The sequence below is a fragment of the Pantherophis guttatus genome, chromosome 2, assembly GCF_059756535.1.
Source record: "Pantherophis guttatus breed Tessera chromosome 2, ASM5975653v1, whole genome shotgun sequence".
Lineage (NCBI taxonomy): Eukaryota > Metazoa > Chordata > Lepidosauria > Squamata > Colubridae > Pantherophis > Pantherophis guttatus.
Window position 1 is genome coordinate 126,861,335 of NC_142064.1, and position 21,872 is coordinate 126,883,206.

General features: G+C 41.5%; 1 protein-coding gene across 1 annotated transcript in view; it reads left to right on the forward strand.

Moving 5' to 3' along the window:
- Nucleotides 1–21,542, forward strand: part of EIF4B (eukaryotic translation initiation factor 4B) — a 37,811-nt gene extending 16,269 nt beyond the window's left edge. The window contains exons 6-15 of the mRNA XM_034419282.3: nt 338–478; nt 4,458–4,574; nt 5,652–5,837; nt 6,673–6,910; nt 8,077–8,186; nt 13,903–14,119; nt 17,232–17,290; nt 17,464–17,578; nt 18,108–18,180; nt 19,422–21,542. Of these exons, the coding sequence (XP_034275173.2) occupies nt 338–478; nt 4,458–4,574; nt 5,652–5,837; nt 6,673–6,910; nt 8,077–8,186; nt 13,903–14,119; nt 17,232–17,290; nt 17,464–17,578; nt 18,108–18,180; nt 19,422–19,502 (1,337 nt within the window). The 3' untranslated portion in view covers nt 19,503–21,542. The remainder of the gene's footprint in view (nt 1–337; nt 479–4,457; nt 4,575–5,651; nt 5,838–6,672; nt 6,911–8,076; nt 8,187–13,902; nt 14,120–17,231; nt 17,291–17,463; nt 17,579–18,107; nt 18,181–19,421) is intronic.
- The last annotated feature ends 330 nt before the right edge of the window (nt 21,543–21,872 follow it).

The window sequence follows — 21,872 nt, forward strand, 5'->3', positions numbered from 1 at the left end:
CAATAAACCAACTCAGCAGGTTTTTTTTCCTATTACTGTTCACGTTAAGTTGTTTTGTCATGCCATGCTATGCCAGACTGTTTATTGTTTTAGCCCTGGGATTATTAGATTCTGCTTCCATTGTTCCTCCTTTCACAATGGCTGGAAAAAGACCTACAAACATTTGTCCAAAATAATTTTTTGTTGCAACAGTATTATACAGCATGCTTCAGTTTGAATGGCATTTATGCATCTGCTCTGGTTAAGAGGACTTATAATTTCCTCTATGAAATATGAAACTAGATGGATTAGATATGCCTCTTTAAACATTGTGGGTCATTTCACCTTCTTCCTGCAGATAGGGATGATCGCTCTTTTGGCAGAGACCGTGATCGCAATCGGGATTCAGAAAGATTCGAGACTGACTGGAGGGCACGTCCTGCTACAGATAACTTTGATGATTATCCTCCTCGCAGAAGCGAGGATAGCTTTGGAGACAGTGAGTTCTTGATTTCGTCCTAATTTCCTGCAGGAATCTGAAATATTGTTACCCTGAGCTGTTGGCAGATATGTTACTAGGCTACAGACTATTACATACGTTTTTTGTAAGAGTGCCCTGCTGGATTGGTCCCCTGGCCCATTTAGTTCAGTCTGTTTTTACAGTGGCCAACCAACTGCACAAGGAAGCCAACTATTCCCTTTCAGATGGCCTTCAGTGGCAATCATACCTTTAGTAGTTTTTAAGTTTTAACAGAATTTATTTAGTGCATATTCTACCGCCTACTGCAACTTTTGACAGTTCACTACAATTATAACATACAGCAAAAGGTTCAAGGTAAAAATTAAAATTAAAATTGAGTTAAATTAAAATTGCATCATACACCTCTGATAAATGAGCCACGGTGGTGCAGTAGTTAGAGTGCAGTACTGCAGGCTATGTCAGCTGACTGTCGGCTGACTGCAATTTGGCAGTTCAAATCTCACCAGGATCAAGGTTGACTCAGCCTTCCATCCTTCTGAGGTGGGTAAACTGAGGATCCAGATTGTTGGGGGCAATAGGCTGACACTAAACCACTTTTAGAGGGCTGTATATAAGTCTAAGTGCTATTGCTATAATGTCACAATTCAGAGGCAGAATAACTTGGTTTTAACTAACTTCTGGAAGGCTATTAATTTGGATGCAGTCTCACTTCCCAGGAGACGCCATTCCAGAGGACAGAGGGCCATCTCATGAGAGGCAGCATCTCCATACCTTACACCTGCTTCACTTACCAGAAATGAAGCACTATTAACAGTTTGTCTAGGAGAGGCTAACATGCCATTTTATTATAAGGAGGTTAAAAACAATACCAAAAGGCCAATTAATTACAGTTATGATTACAATAACACCAGCCTCAAGGGCTCAGGACTCATAACAATTTCCTGTTCAAGATTGTCTGGAAAAGCCATGTGTTAATAGTCTTTGTAAAGGTTCCCAGGTATGGGTCAGTCTAATTTTAGGACGAATGTTGTTCCAAAGAGGGCACTATTAAGAAAACTCATTTCCAAAGCTATTGAAGATGACAACCCTTAAGAGAAAGAGCCCTGGAGTATACACCACGTTTGTTTAATTTGTATCTTGCCTTTATTATTTTTACAAATAACTCAAGGCAGCAAACCTATCCAACACATCTTCCTACTATTTTCCCCACAACAGATGACGTTGGGCTGAGAGCAGAGGTGGGTTTCAGCAGGTTGTGACCAGTTCTGGAGAACAAGTAGCAGAAATTTTGCGTAGTTCAGAGAACCGGTAGTAAAAATTCTGACTGGCCCACCCCCATTTATTCTCTGCCTCCAAAATCCCAGCTGATTGGGAGGAAATGGGGATTTGCAGTAACCTTCCCCTGGAGTGGGGTGGGAATGGAGATTTTACAGTATCCTTCCCCTGCCATGCCCACAGAACCAGTAGTAAAAAAAATTGAAACCCACCACTGGCTGAGAGTGTGTGACTGGCCCAAAGTCACACAGCTTTCATGGATAAGGTGGGACTGGAACTCACGGTCTCCTGCTTTCCGGTCTGGTGCTTTAGCCAGTAGACCAAACTGACACTCAGCTGTTAGATCTTATTGGATAGGCAGAAATTATTAAGAGGAGGCAGTTCTGCAGATATTCAGGTTCTAAGCTATAAAGGCCTTTAAGGTGATAGTGAGCATCATAAGTTATACCTAGAAAAGAACTAGTAACAAGTGCAGCTCTCAGTGTAGGTGTATAACATAGGAGAACCTTGGAGCTTCTAACACGGCTCAACCTGCTGACTTTGAACCAGCTGGAGCTTCCAGATAATCTTCAAACAACGTATTCCAGTTGAAAGGCAGGATCTCCCAATCTAGGAAATTAGCTTGTAATTAGCTTGCCAGATGTAACTGCAGAGACTCTCCTGGTCATAGCAGGTCAACCACTTATACTTGAAGCCAGAACTGTGAGGAAAGGACCCCCAGATGATGAACAAGTCCTGCATGAGGAACTCTATCCAAATTTAAAATGAACATCCCTGGTATTGGAAGGCTTGTTTGTTCTCAACTACAGTACATAAACAATTGCTGGAATAATAACCGCAAACTGCTTCCATCTATTGGTCATCATGCTTCTATTAGTGACAGGAGCACAGGTTTTGGTTCTGTTTGAGCAATTTGATTTTCGTTATATTGGTCTGGTTCTGAAAATGTAGTACAAGCTCAGCTGTAAATTCTGTAGTGTTTTTCTCATCAGTGTTTCCAGATAACTAGTTTAACCCAGATAAGGCAGCATAATGAAGCCATGCAGCATCTTTTCTTGCTTAAGAGGAACAGATTATTATTTTTGGTAATGCTCGAGCTCCACTAAGTTTCTTCTTTTTGTCTGAACTGCAGATTCATATTTTCCCCATTGTTTTTCTTTAAGCAATGTCCTCTATTTAGAAAACAATAATTTGTGGTCTAGACATAGGGTAAGATGCTACATTCGTCCCCTACAGCCATAAATGGCTCAGATTGCAAATGTCACAAGACCCTGCATGAGTACTTTAGAAAATCCAAATACTAGGTGTTTGTAAGGTAACAAAGTTTGCTAGTTTCCTCCCCTAAGAAGCAAGTAATGTGATAGGAAGTAGCCAGGGAGGCCATAGGTAGTTCTTATTTAACAACAGCCCTGTTTAGCACCATTTGAAGTTACCAACAGCACTGAAAAGCAACTTTACAACTGGTCCCTGCACATACTAGTGTTGCCAGTAGTAATGCAAACCAATAGCTGCCCAGCCCAGCAGTGCAAAAAGCCACAGCCATCCCAGGAAGACCTAGCTGCCCCAGCCCAGCAGTTCAGTGCAAAGCTGCAGCCACCCCAGCCTAGCAGTTTAGCAAGGCAGCTGCTGGCCACGTGATGCTTTCTTCCCAAGGTCTTTTGAGGGGACCACTGCATGCGATCTCAGGAGGGAGGCCTCGTGCAACCAGCAGCTGTCTCCTGTACGGCTAGGCTGGGCATGCTTGATCAGAAGATGCCCAGCAGGAAAATGGGGGGCGGGGGGCGGCAGCAGGACAAGGGGCTGCTGAATTCAGGAGGCCAAAAAGTCAGAGATTGGGGGGGGGGGGGAATTGAAGCACTCCTGCAGTTGTAAATGCAGGGAGACTGCCAAGTGTCTGGATTTTGACCAGTCAGCCTAACCCACCTCATAGGGTTGTTGTGGGAAAATAGGAGGAGGAAAGTTTGTTGAATATGTTCACCATCTTGTGTTATTTGCAAAAATAATACATGCGGATAAAATAAATACCCATGTGAAAGCAATGTAGAAAAGCTAAATAACACAGTTTAATGGGCCTGATCAAGACTGCTTTGTATACTATATACAGCAATTAAAAGCATGGTGAGACTACCCCTAATTTGAATTCTTGTTTTCTAGGGTATATAATAAAATTTAACCAATTTATGGAAACAATCCAAATCCTGTTTTCACCATATACCTTTGGTATATGCAATGCTTTCAAATGCAACTGCTTTTCTCACTGGACAAAATGAAAACAGTATTGTTTCTCATGAAAGTGCTGTACACTCAGATTATAAAAATCAGCTGTTGAGCTTCCAAACTCCAAAAGTTTATGAAAATGGCAAAATCCCCCTTTTTTTGCATTAATTTTAATCATGCTGATTTTAATTAGGCATTTTAATTGTACTTTTATTATGCTCTATATTTTATATTTTGCTCAGCTCCATCCAGTCACCTGAAGTCTACCCCAAATTAAGGGAATACAGGGTCGTAAAAAGGGAGTTTTATTTTAATTGTTACAAGTTGCCTTGAGTGTATTGTATAAACACAAAGCTGGGATATAAAATTTAATGCATAAAGAAGCAGTCCTTGATGGATCCTGAAACCTGCCACCTTACCACTCATTATGTTGGATGCTTTTGTGAAAGTAATTGCTCAGCATTTATTTTGTGTAAAATTAAATATGTTTTCTTTTCGGTCTTAGGATTTCGGGACCGTGATCGCTATGATTCAGACCGGTACCGTGATGGTCCCCGAAGAGATACGGATCGCTATGGAGGCCGAGACCGTTATGATGACCGTAGAGAGTATGACAGGGGAGGTAATGTAGCTGGCTGATTTCATTCTGGGGGTTGGCACTTAGATGTAGGCAACTTGATTTTCATACAACTGTATCTGTGTTGCTTTTGCACTCCTGTATCCTGTATTCATTACTCTGGCACAAAATGATTCATATTTATCCTAATTTATCACAGGGGACTTCAAAGGCATTTCTCCATTGAAAGTGAGCATAATTGGAGTTTGGATGTAAGATGCAGAGAAGTGTTAAGGAGAAAATATGATCTCAGAAGCAATCATTCATTGCTCTGGAGTTGAAAAGAGCCATACCTAGTTTGAAAATACTACCTACTGTAAATGATGAGTCTTGCTCGTTTCTGCACAATAGCATCTTGTCACACTCTCTCATTGGTTGTTCTGTTGGATAGGGATATATATATAAGATTTAAAAGTAAATAAGAGATGATTATTTCTGGGTCCTGATTCTTTCCTAGCTTCTGGTGATGGTAGGACCGTTGTTTTGTCTCATGGTTGAGCGATTCAGTATTTGGAGTTAAATACAGCTCTATGGGTCTGTTTAATTGTTGATCGAAGAAGCACAGCTGACTGGATTTACATCAAATCAAATAACCCCCATTATGGCTTAGCATGATTGTAAGAATCTGGTAAATGTGGGAAAACTGATAATGCAAGTTCTAGCTAGCTAATCCTCCAGCTGTTGTTAGCTAATATCTAGCCTTTTTCCATTGTTTTTCTCTTAGCTTTGCATTGCTTTCCTGAGATGCATCTTTGAGTGTGTTGCAAATTGTGTGTAAAATCCTCTTCAAACCTTAATCTAGCATTACAATTCAGGTCTGACTATGTGCAGCTTCACCAGGATTTTAATGTGCTTTTAATGGGAATCATTTTCTTGATCTAGGTTTCCTGAGATGACCATGTTATGCTTTTCCTCAAGGCATTTTACAAAGGAATCACTATGCTAATAGTGGTAGAACAAATTCTATGAAGTCTCTTGTAAAAACTTTAAATGAATGTTATTTCTTAAGCTTTTTGTCGTCCGCTATAACACATTACGTATTGTGCAAGAAAGAACTGCTGGGATAACTTTGCTCCTGTGCAGGTTTCGACTCGAGGTCAGGCAGTGGCAGAAGAGCCTTTGGCAGTGGGTACCGCCGGGACGATGATTTCAGGGGTGGCGGTGACCGCTATGAGGACCGTTACGAGAGGCGGGATGATCGAGTGGATAGGTGGAGCAGCAGCTCGCGGGATGACTATTACAGGGATGACAGCCGGCGGGATGACAGAGGTAGGCCCGACACTTTTTCGTAGTATCAAGAAAGGAGAGCTGAGCCTTTGTTGTTGCTGTAATCCAGGGATATCAAACTCGTGTTGTCACGGTGTTCTCACGTAATGTATCACAACTTCCCCCCCTTCGCTAAACCGGGGGTGGGCGTGGCTAGCATGTGACACATCTGGCCCGTGGGCCACGAGTTTGACAGCCCTGCTGTAATCGGTTCTGTTGTCCCATACCTTTGATCTCACTTAAGCCATGGAGGAACCCATCTGGAATTAATGTCTATGGAGATTCTCAGTCATCCAGGTCATGGCTGTCCCAAGGGGGCCTTTTCAAGAGGCAACTGGACTTTCTGATTTTTCTTTGAAGACATTTTGCTTCTCATCCAAGAGCTGAAGAAGCTTCTTGGATGGGAAGCGAAATGTCTTTAAAGAAAAACCAGAAAGTCCAGTTGCCTCTTGAAAAAGCACCTTTGGGGTTTCTGGAATTAAGTGTCCACCCAAGCAGTCCTTTTTTTCTCTCCTACCCATATCCCCCCATGTTCTAGTACGCTGGCCTCAAAATACAAAAGTCAGTAGGAGAAATGTCAAATAGATTGCTGTTATGTGGGGGAAAATACTCCCTTGCAGAAAGATTGTCTTTTGATTCTTGGTAGTTCTCAGTTTCAACTAATAGTTTAGGTCAGCAAGCCGTATGAAGTTTCACAAGTCTTGTGCTGTTGGATTTTCCTCAACCTGAACTAGCTGTTCAGGATTTATTGTGTCGTGTGTGTGTGTGTGTGTGTGCGCGCACATGTGTGCGTACCATTAATTTCTCCAACTTTATTTTACTTTTTGTCCCCTCTTAGGTTCTACTCAGAGGCCAAAACTGAATTTGAAGCCCCGGAGTGCTCCCAAGGAAGAAGATACATCTGTAGCCCCTGCAAGTCAGTCTAGCCGTGCAGCTTCTATCTTTGGAGGAGCCAAACCTGTGGACACAGCTGCAAGAGAGCGTGAAGTAGAAGAAAGGCTCCAGAAGGAGCAAGAGAAGTTGCAGCGCCAACTGGAAGATGATAAACCCAGGCTAGACAGGCGGCCCCGGGAACGGTGAGCAGCAGAAGGCTATCTTCTCTGCAGAGAAAATGGTAGTTTTCAGAAAGGAAGCCTCCGCAATCCAAATTTAGGATGACAATCTTGCAAATAGTACTACATATATAGGTAGTCCTTGACTTATGACCATAACTGAACCTAAAACTTCCGTTGCTAAGTGAGGCAGTTGTTAAGTGAGTTTTGCCCCATTTTATGATCTTTCTTGCCATGTTCGTTAAGTAAGTCACTGCAGTTGTTAAGTTGGTATAACACAGTTGTTAAGTGAATCTGGCTTCCCCGTTGACTTTGCTTGTCAGAAGTTCACAAAAGGGGATCATGTGATCTCCAGACACTGCAACTGTCATAAATATGAACCCGTTGCCAAGAGTCTGAATTTTGATCATGTGACCATGGGCATTCTGTAACGGTCATAAATGTGAAAACCATAAGTAACTTTTTTCAATGACGTAACTTCAAACAGTCACTAAACAAACTGTTGTAAGTCAAGGACTACCTGTATTCATCTGCACTTGGTCAAATACATCTGTATCCTGAACAGCCCCATGTCTTTAACTTGCCTTGAAAAATTATTTGCTGCGTGATAGGCATCTCTATCTTAGCCGCGTAGGGGGCCCCAGTTTTGTAACCGTGTCCTAAAAGTGTACCCTCACTTAGTGTCAGCCCCAGCCCTGCGATGGTACTTGGGGCCGCTATTCCTGTGGGGATCGCTGTTCCAATGCTGCACACTTTCGCTGACGACCCTTCCTGTGTGCCTACTCTGGTGGGTCGTCAGCCCCAAGACATGCCTCTCACTTCAACTTCCCGGCCGCATGCTAGATGACTTCAGGGTAATGCCCTGAAGCAGTTTTGCACCATCCATCACTTTAAGGAAAGACGGAGCAGCCTGGAACAACTGAGCTTGCCATGGATTGGGGAGGGAGAGGGAGGATACGGTTTAATTGGATGATTGAGTGATTGCACTGTAGTGGAGCTGTATGCTGCTTAAAGGGTGATGGGGAGCACAGAGCGTCAGCTCCAACAAAGATTCCTTTCTGTAACACTTTAAGGCGGTCAGTTAATACCGATATCAGGATAAGGAAACTTGGTTACTGTTTTTGCGTGCTGAGGGTTTTTTCCCCCCAGACACTTAGTTGGTGATTTTATTTCTCTGTATGTACTCTTAGGCACCCCAGCTGGCGTAGTGAAGAAAATCAAGAGCGGTCAAGGACAGGAAGCGAATCTTCACAGACTGGCAGCACAACTCCTTCTGTGGGGACTGGTCCAACAGGGAGAAGTAAGTCATCAAGATATTAGCGGGTCCTGAAGTAAACCTTTTTCTTGCTGGAAAACCCTATTAAATTGTTCAAATGTTAGCCAGTCCTGCCATGGTATATCTGAGGTTGAGATTCAGTTGAATGATATTATAAATATGTGTATCCAGATTTGGAAACTCATGGATTATTTGAATGGGGTAAGTCCATCGAAAGATAAGGTTTGCGTGATGTAAATCTTTACTCTTGGCTCCCTTACTATTTTTTGTTCAGGATACCGCTGTGTGTATTGGGTGTTTCTGCCATAGAAGTATCTCCTGAAGGACTTGTAAGCTTCTTGTTTTTGCTTACACTCTTCCCCCAAAGTTCAGAATTGGAAACTAAGCTATATCTACCATACTATACATTTCTTTAAAGTTCTGGGGATAAATGTCCCAAAGGTGCTTTTTTCAAGAGGCAACTGGACTTTCTTGTTTTTCTTTGAAGACTGTTCTGTCCCCATCTCACACACGCACACCAGCAGTCGACCAAGAGTTAAAATAAACCAGCAGACAAGAATTTCCTTTGATAACGGAATTGGCAACAACCCAGTGGCTGCTTGCCAAAAGTTTTTACTTGCAAAGGGAGGTTTATCTCCTCCGACTGAAACATCAAAGTAAGTCCACAAAAGCCAAAGAATAGTCAAGTCCAAAAATCAATCCAAGCAGAGCATATAACAAAGTTCCAGAAATGCAGAATGACTTGCTAGCTTTCAGTTTTGTCCATCACAAAGCCTGAATGGCCACCACACCCCCTTTTATCCCCTGTGGGGTGTGGTCCAGTGACTCAGCTTAATCACTGGCACACCTCCTTCTCTGCTGTGCGCGCTTGTCTTTCCGACGCTGTCGGAGATCCAGCCAAGACTTATCTCCGTCGGTGTCTAACTGTGGCTGCTCGGAAGTGCCTGGCTCCTGGCCTATCTCTTGGCCTTCGGAAGTTACCTGAGGCATTGCCAGAGAGGAGGGTCCTGGAGAGGGAGGCCTTGCCAACTCCTCTCCTTCACTTTCGGAGTCTTTTCCCTCCGATAAGACAGGCTTGGGAGTCGGAGTCACAACAAAGACATTTTGCTTCTCATCCAAGAAGCTTCTTCAGCTCTGACTGATGGTGGAGAATGGAAGGATTTATACTCCTTGCAGACAGCTGGTTATTTGCATGCATTCTTTTAGAGAGTCTTTAGCACAGTCTGTGTCATCAGGGTCATCTGAGTGGTACAAATGCATGTGGAGCCTTCTTGGAACTGTTGAAAGGACTGTGTTGTAGATTGGAGATAGATGATGTCGTATCTCTCCTCCCCTGTTGAAGAAAGGGCTGTTCAATTTGACATAGATGGCCTCTTTGACCCCTCTTTCAAACCAGACAGTGCATTTCTCTCTGTCCAAAATATATACTTCACTGTCTTCAAGAGTCTTTTTAAAATGCAGATGGATTGCTGAATCTAGTCCTGATGAGTTTGTTCTCCTATGTTGTGCCATGCGTTTATAAAGTGAATGTTTTGTGCCCCCAATGTGCAGATCTGCACATGGCTTATGCATTGTTCTGCATATACCACGTTGCTAAATTTGTGTCTGGGTGTTTTATCCTTGAGCTGGACAAACTTCTGCCTTAATGTATTCTTGGGTTTGAAGTGTGCACCTGTGTTGTGTTGACTGAAGATCCTCCTGAGCTTTTCCAATATTCCTGTAATGTATGACTTGACAACGTTGCTTCATTAATTGTTCTCTTCGTTGTCTGTTATGGAGGAGCTCCTATAGGGTCTTTTTTGAGATTTGATGAAGGCCCACGGGATAGCCACACGTTCTGAGATTTTATTTGATGGGTTTTAGTTCTTTTTCTTTCCCATCTCTGCTGGTAGGCAGGCCTTCAGCTCGGTGGTGTACAGTTCTGATGGCTCACATTTTGTGCTCCAGTGGGTGGTGGGAATCAAAATGTAAATCTTGACCTGTGATCTGTTTTAACGACTCACTAAAAATGCAAATGTCCAGCTGTCTGCAAGGAGTATAAATCCTTCTATTCCCTATCATCCAGTCAGAGCTGAAGAAGCTTCTTGGATTAGAAATGAAACCTCTTTAAAGAAAAACCAGAAGGTCCAGTTGCCTCTTGAAAAAGCACCTTTGAGATATTTATCCCCAAAACTTTGAAGAAATGTATAGTTTAGTTTTCAATTCTTCCTAAAGTAAAAAATCACCTAGACTCTCAGAGTCAATTATCAGCAATTTTAGCAACTCTGTTCCTTCCTTGAGAAAGTCTGCACAAGTCTAGAATATCTGAGAATCCTTCACCACACCAATCGGCATAAAGGGCAGCAAACTAAGGAAATACCATATTGAATTACTTTCAAGTTCAAGAGGCAAATTCATGGTGTCCTCAGTTTCCAGGATCCAATAAAATAGAAAAATCATTCCTTGATATAAGGCCCTAGAACTCAGATCTTCTGCAGAGCACTTTTATTTCCAGAAAGTTGCAGCAATTATAAATTCTTTCTGGGGTTGAGATAAGTTAATTCATTTGTGATCCATCTCTGATTTTAAATGGAAAGTCTCAACATAATCAGGAAAAACCCTTTATCCAGACATCTTCCTTTCTTTTACATGGTAACTGAATTTCTTAATCCAAAAAGCCACTTCATACACACTCCATCCAAAAGCATATCTTTGGGGGCGGAGTGGATGGGTAGAGAGCATGTTGCCAGGACAAGAAATTGAGGTCAAACACAGCTATGAGCCTTAGCAGAAGCTAATAAGAGCAATGAACAGTCAGTGTGACCTACAGTCTTTTCTTCCCTAATTCGTAATTCCCTTTATTAAGAGTCCCAAACAATGTTATCAGGATATTTGAGCATGATCACAATCATTTCAATCAATGGAGAAACAGCTTTGATCTAGCGAGCGGAGGCTGGATCGAGACATATTCAAAATTTTAAAAAGCAATTTGGATTTATATTCCTAAACATATGACACCACACAGGTGTAGGCATTACATTAACTTTAATTAGCTGATTCCTGAAAGCTGGTGCATCTTTTTTCGAGCTGCCACGCACATCTAAAAAAAAAAGTATTGGTACATCACTGTAGAGTGGAGAGATGTTGGTGCTGTACTCAACAGGATCCAAAACATTTCTTCCAAATCATTTTCCAAGGGTGTATATCCTTAATGCATCTTAATGCACAAGAACACTGTGGTAGAGATCAGTAGGCCCATCACAATAATAAATGAAGGCAATTTTTTAAAGCTTCATAGATCAGATATATCTGCAGCCTGAAAATGTTTGAGAAATTTGGAAAGCCAGAACTTCTGGGAAAAGAACAAGACACATTTCCTCCTTTCTCATAATGTTTTTATTGAATTCTTTTCCCCCACTCACAATGAGATTCGTTACAACACCTCTCACCATTAGATATCGTTATCACATCAGACTATTTTAATGTGATAAGGGTAATTAACAGCAGGTGATTCTTCCCTAACCTGATTACTATATTCTATTTATGCCAGGATTGTCCAACCTTTTGGCTTGCCCGGGGCACATTGAGTCAAGAGGAATGGTCTTGGACTGCATATAAAATACATAATATAGTTAATGTATATAAAAAATAATCTTCCTTTTTTAACATATTTATTACAATCTTGTGAGGGCCACATTACTTGCTGTCCACATGTGGGTTGTGGGCTACAGGTTGGACGTGCCCATTTTAGATTGTGACAGATACTCTTACATGCAGCTTTGTTAGATTTAAAGCTTCTGTTTTGTTTCTTTATAATCACATTTATAAAGCTGCCCCATTTCTCGATGACTGGGTGGCATATAGATGGAAAACTAAGGAAATAGTAATCATCAGAAAAGAAAGATGTTGATCCCAGTGGAACAGATGTATGAATTACTCATGCTCTTCCAGCTTGGGGAAAGAGCCTTTCTTTCCAGTTCTTTGAGGCTTATTTAAAGTTCAGCAGGGTGAAAGCTGTTCACGTTCGGGGGGGATGATGTTCCAGAAGGCAGGCACTGCAATAGAGAAGTCATACTTCCTATGCATCATCAAATGGAATTGTTTAATTCAGAGCATGTTGATTCATTCTTATCTTACAGCATGGGCAGAAGCAAATTGGAAAGAGATGGTCCCTCAAATAACCTGGTCCTGAGCCATGTAGGGCTTCTGCTTCCAATTGAGTGCTGGCTTTTTGCAGAGGGAAAGGCCTGGTGGAACTTTTTTAACTAGATTAAGTGTTGCACTGCATTCATACATGTATCTATACAGGTAGTTCTTCACTTAACAGCTATGATTGGGACCGGAATTTCGATTGATAAGCAAGGCAGTTGTTAAGCGAATCATGTGGTCATTAAGTGAATCTGGCTTCCCCCATTGACTTGGCTTGTTGTTGACCAACGGAGGGTTGCAGATAGAGATCACATGACCCTGGGATGCTACACCCGTCTTTAAATACATGCCAATTGCCAAGCACCCGAAATTTGAGCACATGACTGCAAGGATGCTACAATGGTCATAAATATGAGGATCCGTTGTAAGTCACACTAGACCAGTTGATGGCTAATCTTTTCCGGACTGAGTGCCCAAAGCACGCGCGTGCGCCCAAACCCCCAAAATGCAATGCGTGCACAGCCCCTGTGCATGTGCCCCTCCCCCGTGCATGCAAACATGCCTCCTGCGCATGTGCACATGCCCCCCCCTCCCAAGCAGGGCTCCCCCACACGCACACCCGCGCATAAGCGGCAGAGACCCAACGACCAGCTGGCCGGCGGGAGGCACACACACATGCCCCGGCAGAGCTGAACTGGGGCAATGGCTCACGTGCCCACAGAGAGGATGCTGCGTGCCACCTGTGGCACGCGTGGCATAGGTTCACCATCACCGCACTAGACCTTGGAAGATTTTTTTTAAAAAAACCATTGAATATATTCAGGAACTTACAGTCCAGTTCCTAAACCTTCTCGATTCACAGTGCCGTTAATATTCCAGTATTTTTTTCTTCACAGCACACTGTGACTGACAGATCAGTGGTGAAATATAAAATTTGTTACTACCAGTTCTGTGGGCGTGGGTTGGGGTGGTGGTAATAGACTGGGTGAGCATGGCCAACTTTTTTTTTTTTTTTACTTTTAAAAGCATTTTTTCTACAACCTCTTTGGCCGAAGAGGTTGTAGAAAAAATCTTTTAAAAGCCTCTGACGATCCCAGCTGAGCTGCGCGATCATCAGAGGCTTTTTTTTTTTTTTACTTTTAAAAGCATTTTTTCTGCCGAAGAAGTTGTAGAAAAAATACTTTAAAAAAAAGCCTCTGATGATCGTGCGGCTCAGCTGGGCATGGGGGGGGGCAGGGATTTTTGCTACCGGTTCTCCAAACCACCCGCTGCCATCGCTACCGGATCGGGCGATCCGGTCCGAACCAGGAGCATTTCACCCCTGTGACAGACGTCAAGTATTTCTATGTTTATCTTGAAAATTTGACATAAGCCATAATGCCACATGCCATTGTTCCCCAAGGAGTTACAGCAATCCATTATTACACCTTGTGGATTGACTATAAAATCCAAATGGAACTTTTTTCTACAATTATGCACTGCACCCGCAAACGTTTTTGGCAATTTGATGGTACCTTTTGGTGAGACATGCTGACTAATCCTGAAACATTCAACAACACCAAGAATATGTTGCTGTGGAAGGAAACTCAGTTTCTGCCTCCTACCGTTGTAGCTTCACGAAGGAGGGAGAGCGAGAAGTCATTGGAAAATGAAAACATCGGCAAAGAGGATGAAAGTCTTTCTCCAACCTCCAAGACTCCTAGAGAAGAGAAGCTTCCTTTGAAAGTAATGCCAGCTCCTCCTCCAAAAGAAAATGCCTGGGTGAAACGAAGCAACTCGCACCCAGCACGCTCGCAGAGCTCTGACTCCGATCAGCATTCCCCAACAAGGTGAGTTTAGAGTAGGGGTCTCCAACCTTGGCAATTTTAAAACTTGTGGTCTTTAACACCCAGAATTCCTCAGCCAGCTTTGGGAGTTGAAGTCCACAAGTCTTAAAGGTGCCACGGTTGGAGACCCCTGGTTTAGAGAATGGAATATGCTATGTTGCTGGGTTGTTGTTGTTTTTTTCCTTTTCCTCTTTTAAAGCAAGAGCTGACGTTGCTGCAACATGGATTTGAAAATGTGGCAAAAGGCTGTGTGATTCGCCAATGTTGTGGCTTCATCGAGACTCTTCTGAAATATAAATTTCTAGCACAATTTCAAAAGGGGGAAAAATGGCAGAGCAGGTGGGGCTGGGTTCCAGTTCGTTGGACTCCCAGTCCTTATCAGATCCAGCCAGCATGTCTAATGGACAGAAATGATATGGTTTCCATTCCCTGCTGTGAAGCAGGTACACTCATGTACTTTGTGAATAAATGAAACTGGATTTGATGCCTTAATAATGTTCATCATTCAGGAAATAGTTCTCAAATTTAGACAGTTGCCTGCCTGTCCTCTTGAGCAGAAGCTCCTGGCCTTCTGTAACTTAAAAGACAAAAAGAGCTGCTAGCGTGATGAATGAGTACAATGTATGAAAGCAACATTTTGCCACTTTAAACAGTTTTAATTATTCAGCTGCGCTTGTTTCCGTCTCACAAATAGGAAAAACATCATTAAGTTGAAGAAGTGTTAAATATTTGGGGACTGCTGTGGTGGGATGGTTGATATATTGAAGCAAAAAAACTCATAGCCATAAAAGCTCACAGGGTGATTGGCCAGTCATCAGTCACTCACTCTCTGTCCAACTATCTCAAAAGGAGGAGGTGTTGCTTGGGAAAAGAAGGGGAGGAGAACGTAATAATGTTTTAGAATTGTGGCTCAATATAATTATAAATACATTGCTTGACCTGAATAAAATATTAGATATAAAGCCAGCAAAAAGTGAGTGGATGGGTGGGTGGATGAATTAACCTGTATTAGAAAATAACTGCTTAGTGACTGAAATGATAGATCTCTGTAAGATGGTGTATGATAATCACTAGTGCTGGTTTTTAATAAATGAAAACTACAGCTTAAATAAACAAGAAAGTGTAAAAAATTCTGAGCAAGGGCAACCAGAAGTTCACATTTACTTATACTTGGACTTTTTTAAAAAAAAATACAAACTTTTATGCAAGTCCTTATCAAAGTAAAAAGCCTTTTCGACATACATTTTCTGCATAATAGTGTTGGTGAATTTTCAAAGAAACAAGAGTGGCACAAAAACTTCCCCATCTATGAAAAATGCTTTTCTTTCAACTTTCAATGAATATGTTCATAGAAGTAAATGCACATGCTACTGCAAGAAATTCAGCTGATAATACTTGAAGAATTTAAATGTTAACTGTATCAAAATTCCCTAGATTTTATTTGTTATTCTAGTCTCCGTTCTGACAGGAGTTTCATTACCATAAGTATTTTATCTGATTTAAGATGTTCCCCGTTCCCCTGCCAAATGCTCACTTGCTTTGAAAATTAAGCTGTCATCAGTTCTTCAGTTTGTTTTGATAAAACTCTCCCCATTTCCTGTAATTCGTTTAGTCTGTCTGTAAGCTCTTGATTTAATTTACATACCTGCCTTGTGTTAGTCATGAGGAATAGGAAGAAACTTGGGAGGAATGTTCTGTACTTGGACTATTAGAAATCATATTGAGTTGCTTCTGTCTGCTGAACTGAACCAAGTATTGATTGCATCCTATCTAGCCAGAACCTGGAGACCAAGTGATCACCACCAGCTTAACTGGTACCTGAAAACAAACTGGCACTAATGTAATTCCTGCTGGAATAGTTTATATGGAAGTATCATGTCACAATTAATATGGAAACTGCTGCATTTTGTACAAGTTGCAGTTTCTGGGTGGTCTTCGCTGACAATCTATATAGATCATATTACAGTAGTCATGAAGTGATGAGAGAATGAGTGACCGTTGCCAGAAATGGCCACAATTAGTGTATCAGGCACAAATGGGCAAAGACATCCCTTGGCACAGCTTTCACCAGCTGCTCCAGCAATAGCTTAACTAGCAGTTCTTCCTGGCAGAGAATAAGCCCATCAGTATCTGAGATTAGTTTTGTCTTAGAATTAGTTGGTTTCTAAAACAATAGGCACGCACGACTGATTTGAAACTGTCCGATGCTCACCATTCAGATCCTCAGTGCTTCCAAGTGAAAATATCTACCACTTCTCATTAAGTCTGGGATAGATATATACATTCACATAGACTGAAACCATCTGCCGAGTTGCTTCTAATTTAAACCATCTTTCAAAAATATTTGAAGACACTCTACAAGTAATCCTCAACTTAAACCACAGTTGGGGTTGGAATTTTGGTTATAAGTTGCTGTGGTTGTAAGTCTGGCCACCGCATGACCGGATTTGGTTTTATGACCGTTTTCATGGTGATTATTAAATGATTCAACTCGATCATTAAAATGTAATACTTTTTATCCTGTGGGGTTTTTGGTGTTTTTTTAGGGAAGATGGCAGAAATTGCAAGATATCATGTGACCACAGGATGTTGGCAATAGCTGTAAATATAAGCTGATTGTTAAGCCTCATATGCAATCATATAACTGTGGATGGCAAAACAATTGTAACTTCAAGGATGGGTCAGAAGTAACTTTTTTTGAGTCCATCGTAATTTTGAATGTTTGTTAAGCAACTAGTTGTAAGTCAGAGACAACCTGTAGTTGCCTTTCTGGTTAAAAATTGGGATAACGTACCTTTATGTTAATTAAAAATATTTTACAAAGCCAACTTACTATGTAACAAGTACAAGATCTGTTTTATTTTGCAGCAGTATGTGAGGCATGCATGAAATATAATGTTCCATTATTTGGAGGAAGCATTTCCAGATACCGGTATCTATTTTCACCTGAGAGTCCAAATTTCTTGTCTTAAGTTTTCATTATTTAGTCAGACAATTTTCAGTAGTTTGCTTCTAGATGTAAGTTGAAAAGATTATATTAATTGTACTGAAAACTGACCTGATATATACCTTATGTGTGCACAAATTAGTTCAAGTATTAACCTCTATGTTGCAGTGGCAGTCAGGATGTGCCATCTGAAGATGGAGTGTCCTCCAAAAGTGCCCCACGAAAAGGTAAGGCTGAAATGTGTGCAACTTCATGGAAGGCCTGCAGGGAGATGAAGTATTTTGAGCAAAAGTCCTATCCCCCCATAATGTTTCCTTAGAAACCAATGGGAAGCTAAACAAGTCTTGCCATTTGACATATCTGGAATAGGATGAAGGAAGCTTTTCCTGCTTTGTTTCAGGAGATGAAAACAGACCTGATGGGGGAAAGGAGAGTGTTCCAAAGGGCCGAAGAGGGAGCTCTGGCCGTGGTCCTGGAGATGGAGGCAGCAGAGACCATTGGCAAGACCTGGAACGGTAATATTTTTTTTAGTCATGCGCCACTGTTTAACTGAATGGAATACACCAGTGTTTCTCAATCTTGAAAGCTTGAAGATGTGTGGACTTCAACTCCCAGAATTCCCCAGCTAACCTTACTGGCTGGGGAATTCTGGGAGTTGAAGTCCACACATCTTCAAGCTGCCATGGTTGAGAAACTGGAATACACCATTCATATTTCTTACGGAAGAGAGGCAGTAATCATAACAAACGGCGCTATTTATCTTGCACACATTTATGAATACACTCGGTTGTTTTATACCTGGAAAATGGGCCTGCTGGAGAACCATTAGCAGGACAATTATTACTGAGCAGCCCAAACTCTGCCTATCTAATTTGTACCACTACCACACTGGGAATTTTGTTTTGTTTGTGAATTATACAATGCTCTATCTTACCCTTTATATTCTCCGGCATTGGGGCTTGGGGATAGAGTTAATGCTCAAAGGATAACATTTTTCTCTGAATTTGCTTGCTAAATTAACATGGTAGCATTGTTTGTTTTTAGGAAAGAAAGCAACGAGGAACATGACTCGAGATCTGCATCTGAGCCAAAGAAATTTGAAGAGAACCCTGTCCCCGTAAATACTGAACCTACTATTTTTTTTTAAGGAATTACTGTTAAATACAAAGGATTAGGCAATTTTACTGACTAAATGGGTTGGTACATACTGGGATTCACTTGTCTTTCAGCAATTAACAGTATCTAAATAGAAATGCCATTAATGAGAAGTTGTACTGTGTGCATTGTGGTTTCACTGCTAGGGTTGTCCTATCTTCCACGGAGACATTTGTGTCTTAATAAAGTTGAGAATAGCTGCCTTTTTTAGCGCAAATCCTTTGAAGTAGAATCTTCCTGAGATGATAGAAGAAATTAGTTTGATACAATAAAGTGATAGATACAATAGAGGATAAAAAAAATTAAAGACAGCTTTTAAAAAGGATAGATAGATAGATAGATAGATAGATAGATAGATAGATAGATAGATAGATAATCGATCCCTTTTAAAAGCTGTCGTGTGTGTGTATGTGTGTGTATGTATGTATGTATGTATGTATGTATGTATAGTATATAGCAGTGATGGCTAACCTTTTTGCCATCGCGTGCCGGGAGAGGGGGGGGCGGGGGAGGGTCCCACCGGGAGTGGGGAAATGAGCCCTTTGAGCCTCCGTAGGGCCTCCAAGGAAGTGGGAAAGGCTGTTTTCGCCGTTCCTAGATACACAGAGAGGATCTGGAGCCAGGTAAGAAAAAAAACGGGCCTTCCCCACCCCCCCAGGCCCTCCAGAGGCAGGAAACAGCCTGTTTCCCTACTTCTAGTGGGCCCAGAAGGCCCGAAAATCAGCTGGCCGGCGCACACATGCGCCCCAGAGCTGAGCTGGTGTGCCCACTAATATGACTCTGCGTGCCACCTGTGGCACGCGTGCCATAGGTTCGCCATCATGGGTATATAGTATAACTGATTGTTATCCCACTGTCTTTGGGGAACCAAGTATCAGTTTTCTTAATGCTATGGAAGTTGACCTAAAATTAAAAAAAAAAGAATGAATTCACTTTCTGGGGTGCAAAATTTGCCTGGGAGACAGAAAGCCCTTGATTCATTTCTTAATGTCTCCAGTTTAAAGGATTCTGAATAGCCTAGCATGATTCCCATTTTGCTTGTTACATGTAGCATTTTATCTGCCGAGAATACAGAATACCATTTATACCATTGTATTCTTTATAGAAGGTCTGAAATACAATGTAAAAATCACCAAAAACTTAATACTGACAGTCATCGGTGTTCTGATAATCTGCTAATCTTCTTCACCCCTTTTCTTGCAGAAATTTAGCTGTGCTAGCAAGTATGCTGCTTTGTCAGTGGATGGTGATGACGAAGCTGAAGGAGAAGAGTATGCTGACTAAATCCTCCATCCCCCTCCATGTTGTCTCCTAACCGGTTGCCATCCAGGAACTTTTGGAGAGCAAAACCAAACCTTTATTCAGACAAGACAGAAAAATAAAAGCCTACAAGTCAACATCTCCTGGGAGAGACCTTTCTTAAACCTTTCTTTAAAAAAATAAGAAAAAATGATATAGAATTTCTCTTGCATGCTGCTGCAGCCTTTAAAGTATTGAACTTAACTGGAGAAATCCCTGCAAAAAAAAGTATAGCAAGAGGAAAAAAATGGCAGGTATCTTTTTAAAAAGGAAAGAAAGAAATAGGCCCAGTGTGTGTTTGAATGTTACTTCACGCTGCTTCTAATCACATTCAGAGCCTCAGGTCCTTTCCATTAAGAGCTAAGGTTAGTGCTTTAGTAGGCTAGTGTGTGACTGAGCGCATCGGGAGCATGGACAGCTAAACCCTGTCTCTTTCCCTCTTTTGGTAGCTTGGGTGGCTTCTATAATATAATCTCAAAGCAGTTAATGCACTGGGGAGGGAAAGCAGTATTACCTTAATTAGTTAAAAGAAGGGACAAGTTAGCTTTCAAGTTAGAAGATCTCCGCCCAACAGGTATCTCCAGAGTTTAGGTGCATGCCTTGCCCTTTTGGTATGATGGCTGGCTTCCCACCCCCCCCTTCCCCCCAAATCATCTGCCTTTAGAAAGTGTTACTGAGGCTGAACACAAGGCCTTTGCTCCCAGGATCCTCTTCCTGGAAGTTTTCAGGGCTGTATCCCACCCACTCCAGAAATTGGCACTACTGACAAATTGCTTCAGTACAAAAAGCTACTTTTCATTCAGCTCCTATGATATCAGCCTCCATGTCAGTAGTCACTGTGCAGTGTTGGCACAGAGAGTATACGGATAGGCCATGCAGAAGATAACTTTATGTGTTTGAAGCTCCATCGTTCTAAATTTCCAGTAACCTTTCTAAAGGTACTGTGCTATATGAGGAATGCTAGGGAGCAATTTAATTTTAGGGGATTATAAACTTTCCTTGAAGTGTTTTCTGTCCTTCTGTCCGCTTTTAATCATTGAAGGGCAATCACTATACTGTCACAAAGAAATAGCACCTTTTCAAATTTGGAGCACTGTTTAAAGAGAGCGGAGGTCGTCAAAAGCGGTGGAGCATCTTCATTGCATCATGTGATGGTTCATTTCCCTCCTCTAGCTTAGGTGTGGTTCGGCAACTTGGATAGCCAAGTTTTGACTTTCCTTTTAATTTTCTTCAAAAAATAATAGGCTATCAGAAGTTAAACTTGGGAATAGGAATTTCTGCCACTTGTTTTAGCATTCTTTTATTTTTCCGAGCAAATGCATAGGGGCAGAACGAATTGCAGCACAGGGAACTGAAGCAGCACAATGGTTTATAGCCAGTTTACAAATGCATAGACACATAGGAAGGAAGTATTTGCCTAGGACTTGGCTGGATTTTATGAGATGCGCATGCATTTAGCGGGGGCTATTTTACATAATTTGGGGGAGAAGAACATTGATTTTTACTCTTGAAACAATCTCAAGTTATATTAAATTGAGGATCCAGGCTATTGTAAAATTGGTACAGTTGAGGTCTTATTTTCATAACTTTTAAGCTACCGTTAAGTCAGCTTTTCGAAATGGAAAGAGTATTGTCATTTCTCAACAATGGGAGATGGAAAGTGGGATGAGACCTGGTGAAGGCAGTAGATGGGCTTGAAATGCATGATTGCTTTGAATCTTTTAACAGTGAGGAGTTGTATTAGAGAGAAACTGCTAATTTGCAAATCCCAGAAGCATTCTCTTTCTTCCAGCAATCTTGAATATTCTGTCTCTCTACTATCAGGACAGGTTCATGAGTGGATTGAGGTGCGTTTTACACATTCTGAAAAACATGTAAAATTTGTACAAAATATCTTCTATGAAAATGATTTGTAATCTGCATGGACTTCCTGGGAGATGTCTTTTATTATGTAAAATTCCCCTCCCCACCCCTTCTTGGTTTTTTGTTTTGTTTTTCTCCAAATAAAACTAATCTTTAAAATAAGACTTCAGAGCTAAAAAGGTCCTTTTGAGAAGATGCTGCTTCTATCACAGTAGTTCAGAGAAGCTGCTCAGATACGTGAACGAGCAGGATTCCTCCGCAGATCCACAAAGGGGAATCTCTAAATTAGAGTCTTTTTAAACTACATTAGGATTTCTCGGAGAAGTGGAGAAGCTTTTGCTTGAACAATAGTTTGCCCGTGATCGCCAGCTGCCTGTTGCGAGATTGTACACAGATTTGACCAGGATCTTCTTGAAACCTTCTGCAAATTCTGCAAAGGTAACAAATCTTAGGCAGACTTCTTGGTCTCTGCCCCACCCCCACTGTCTTTTC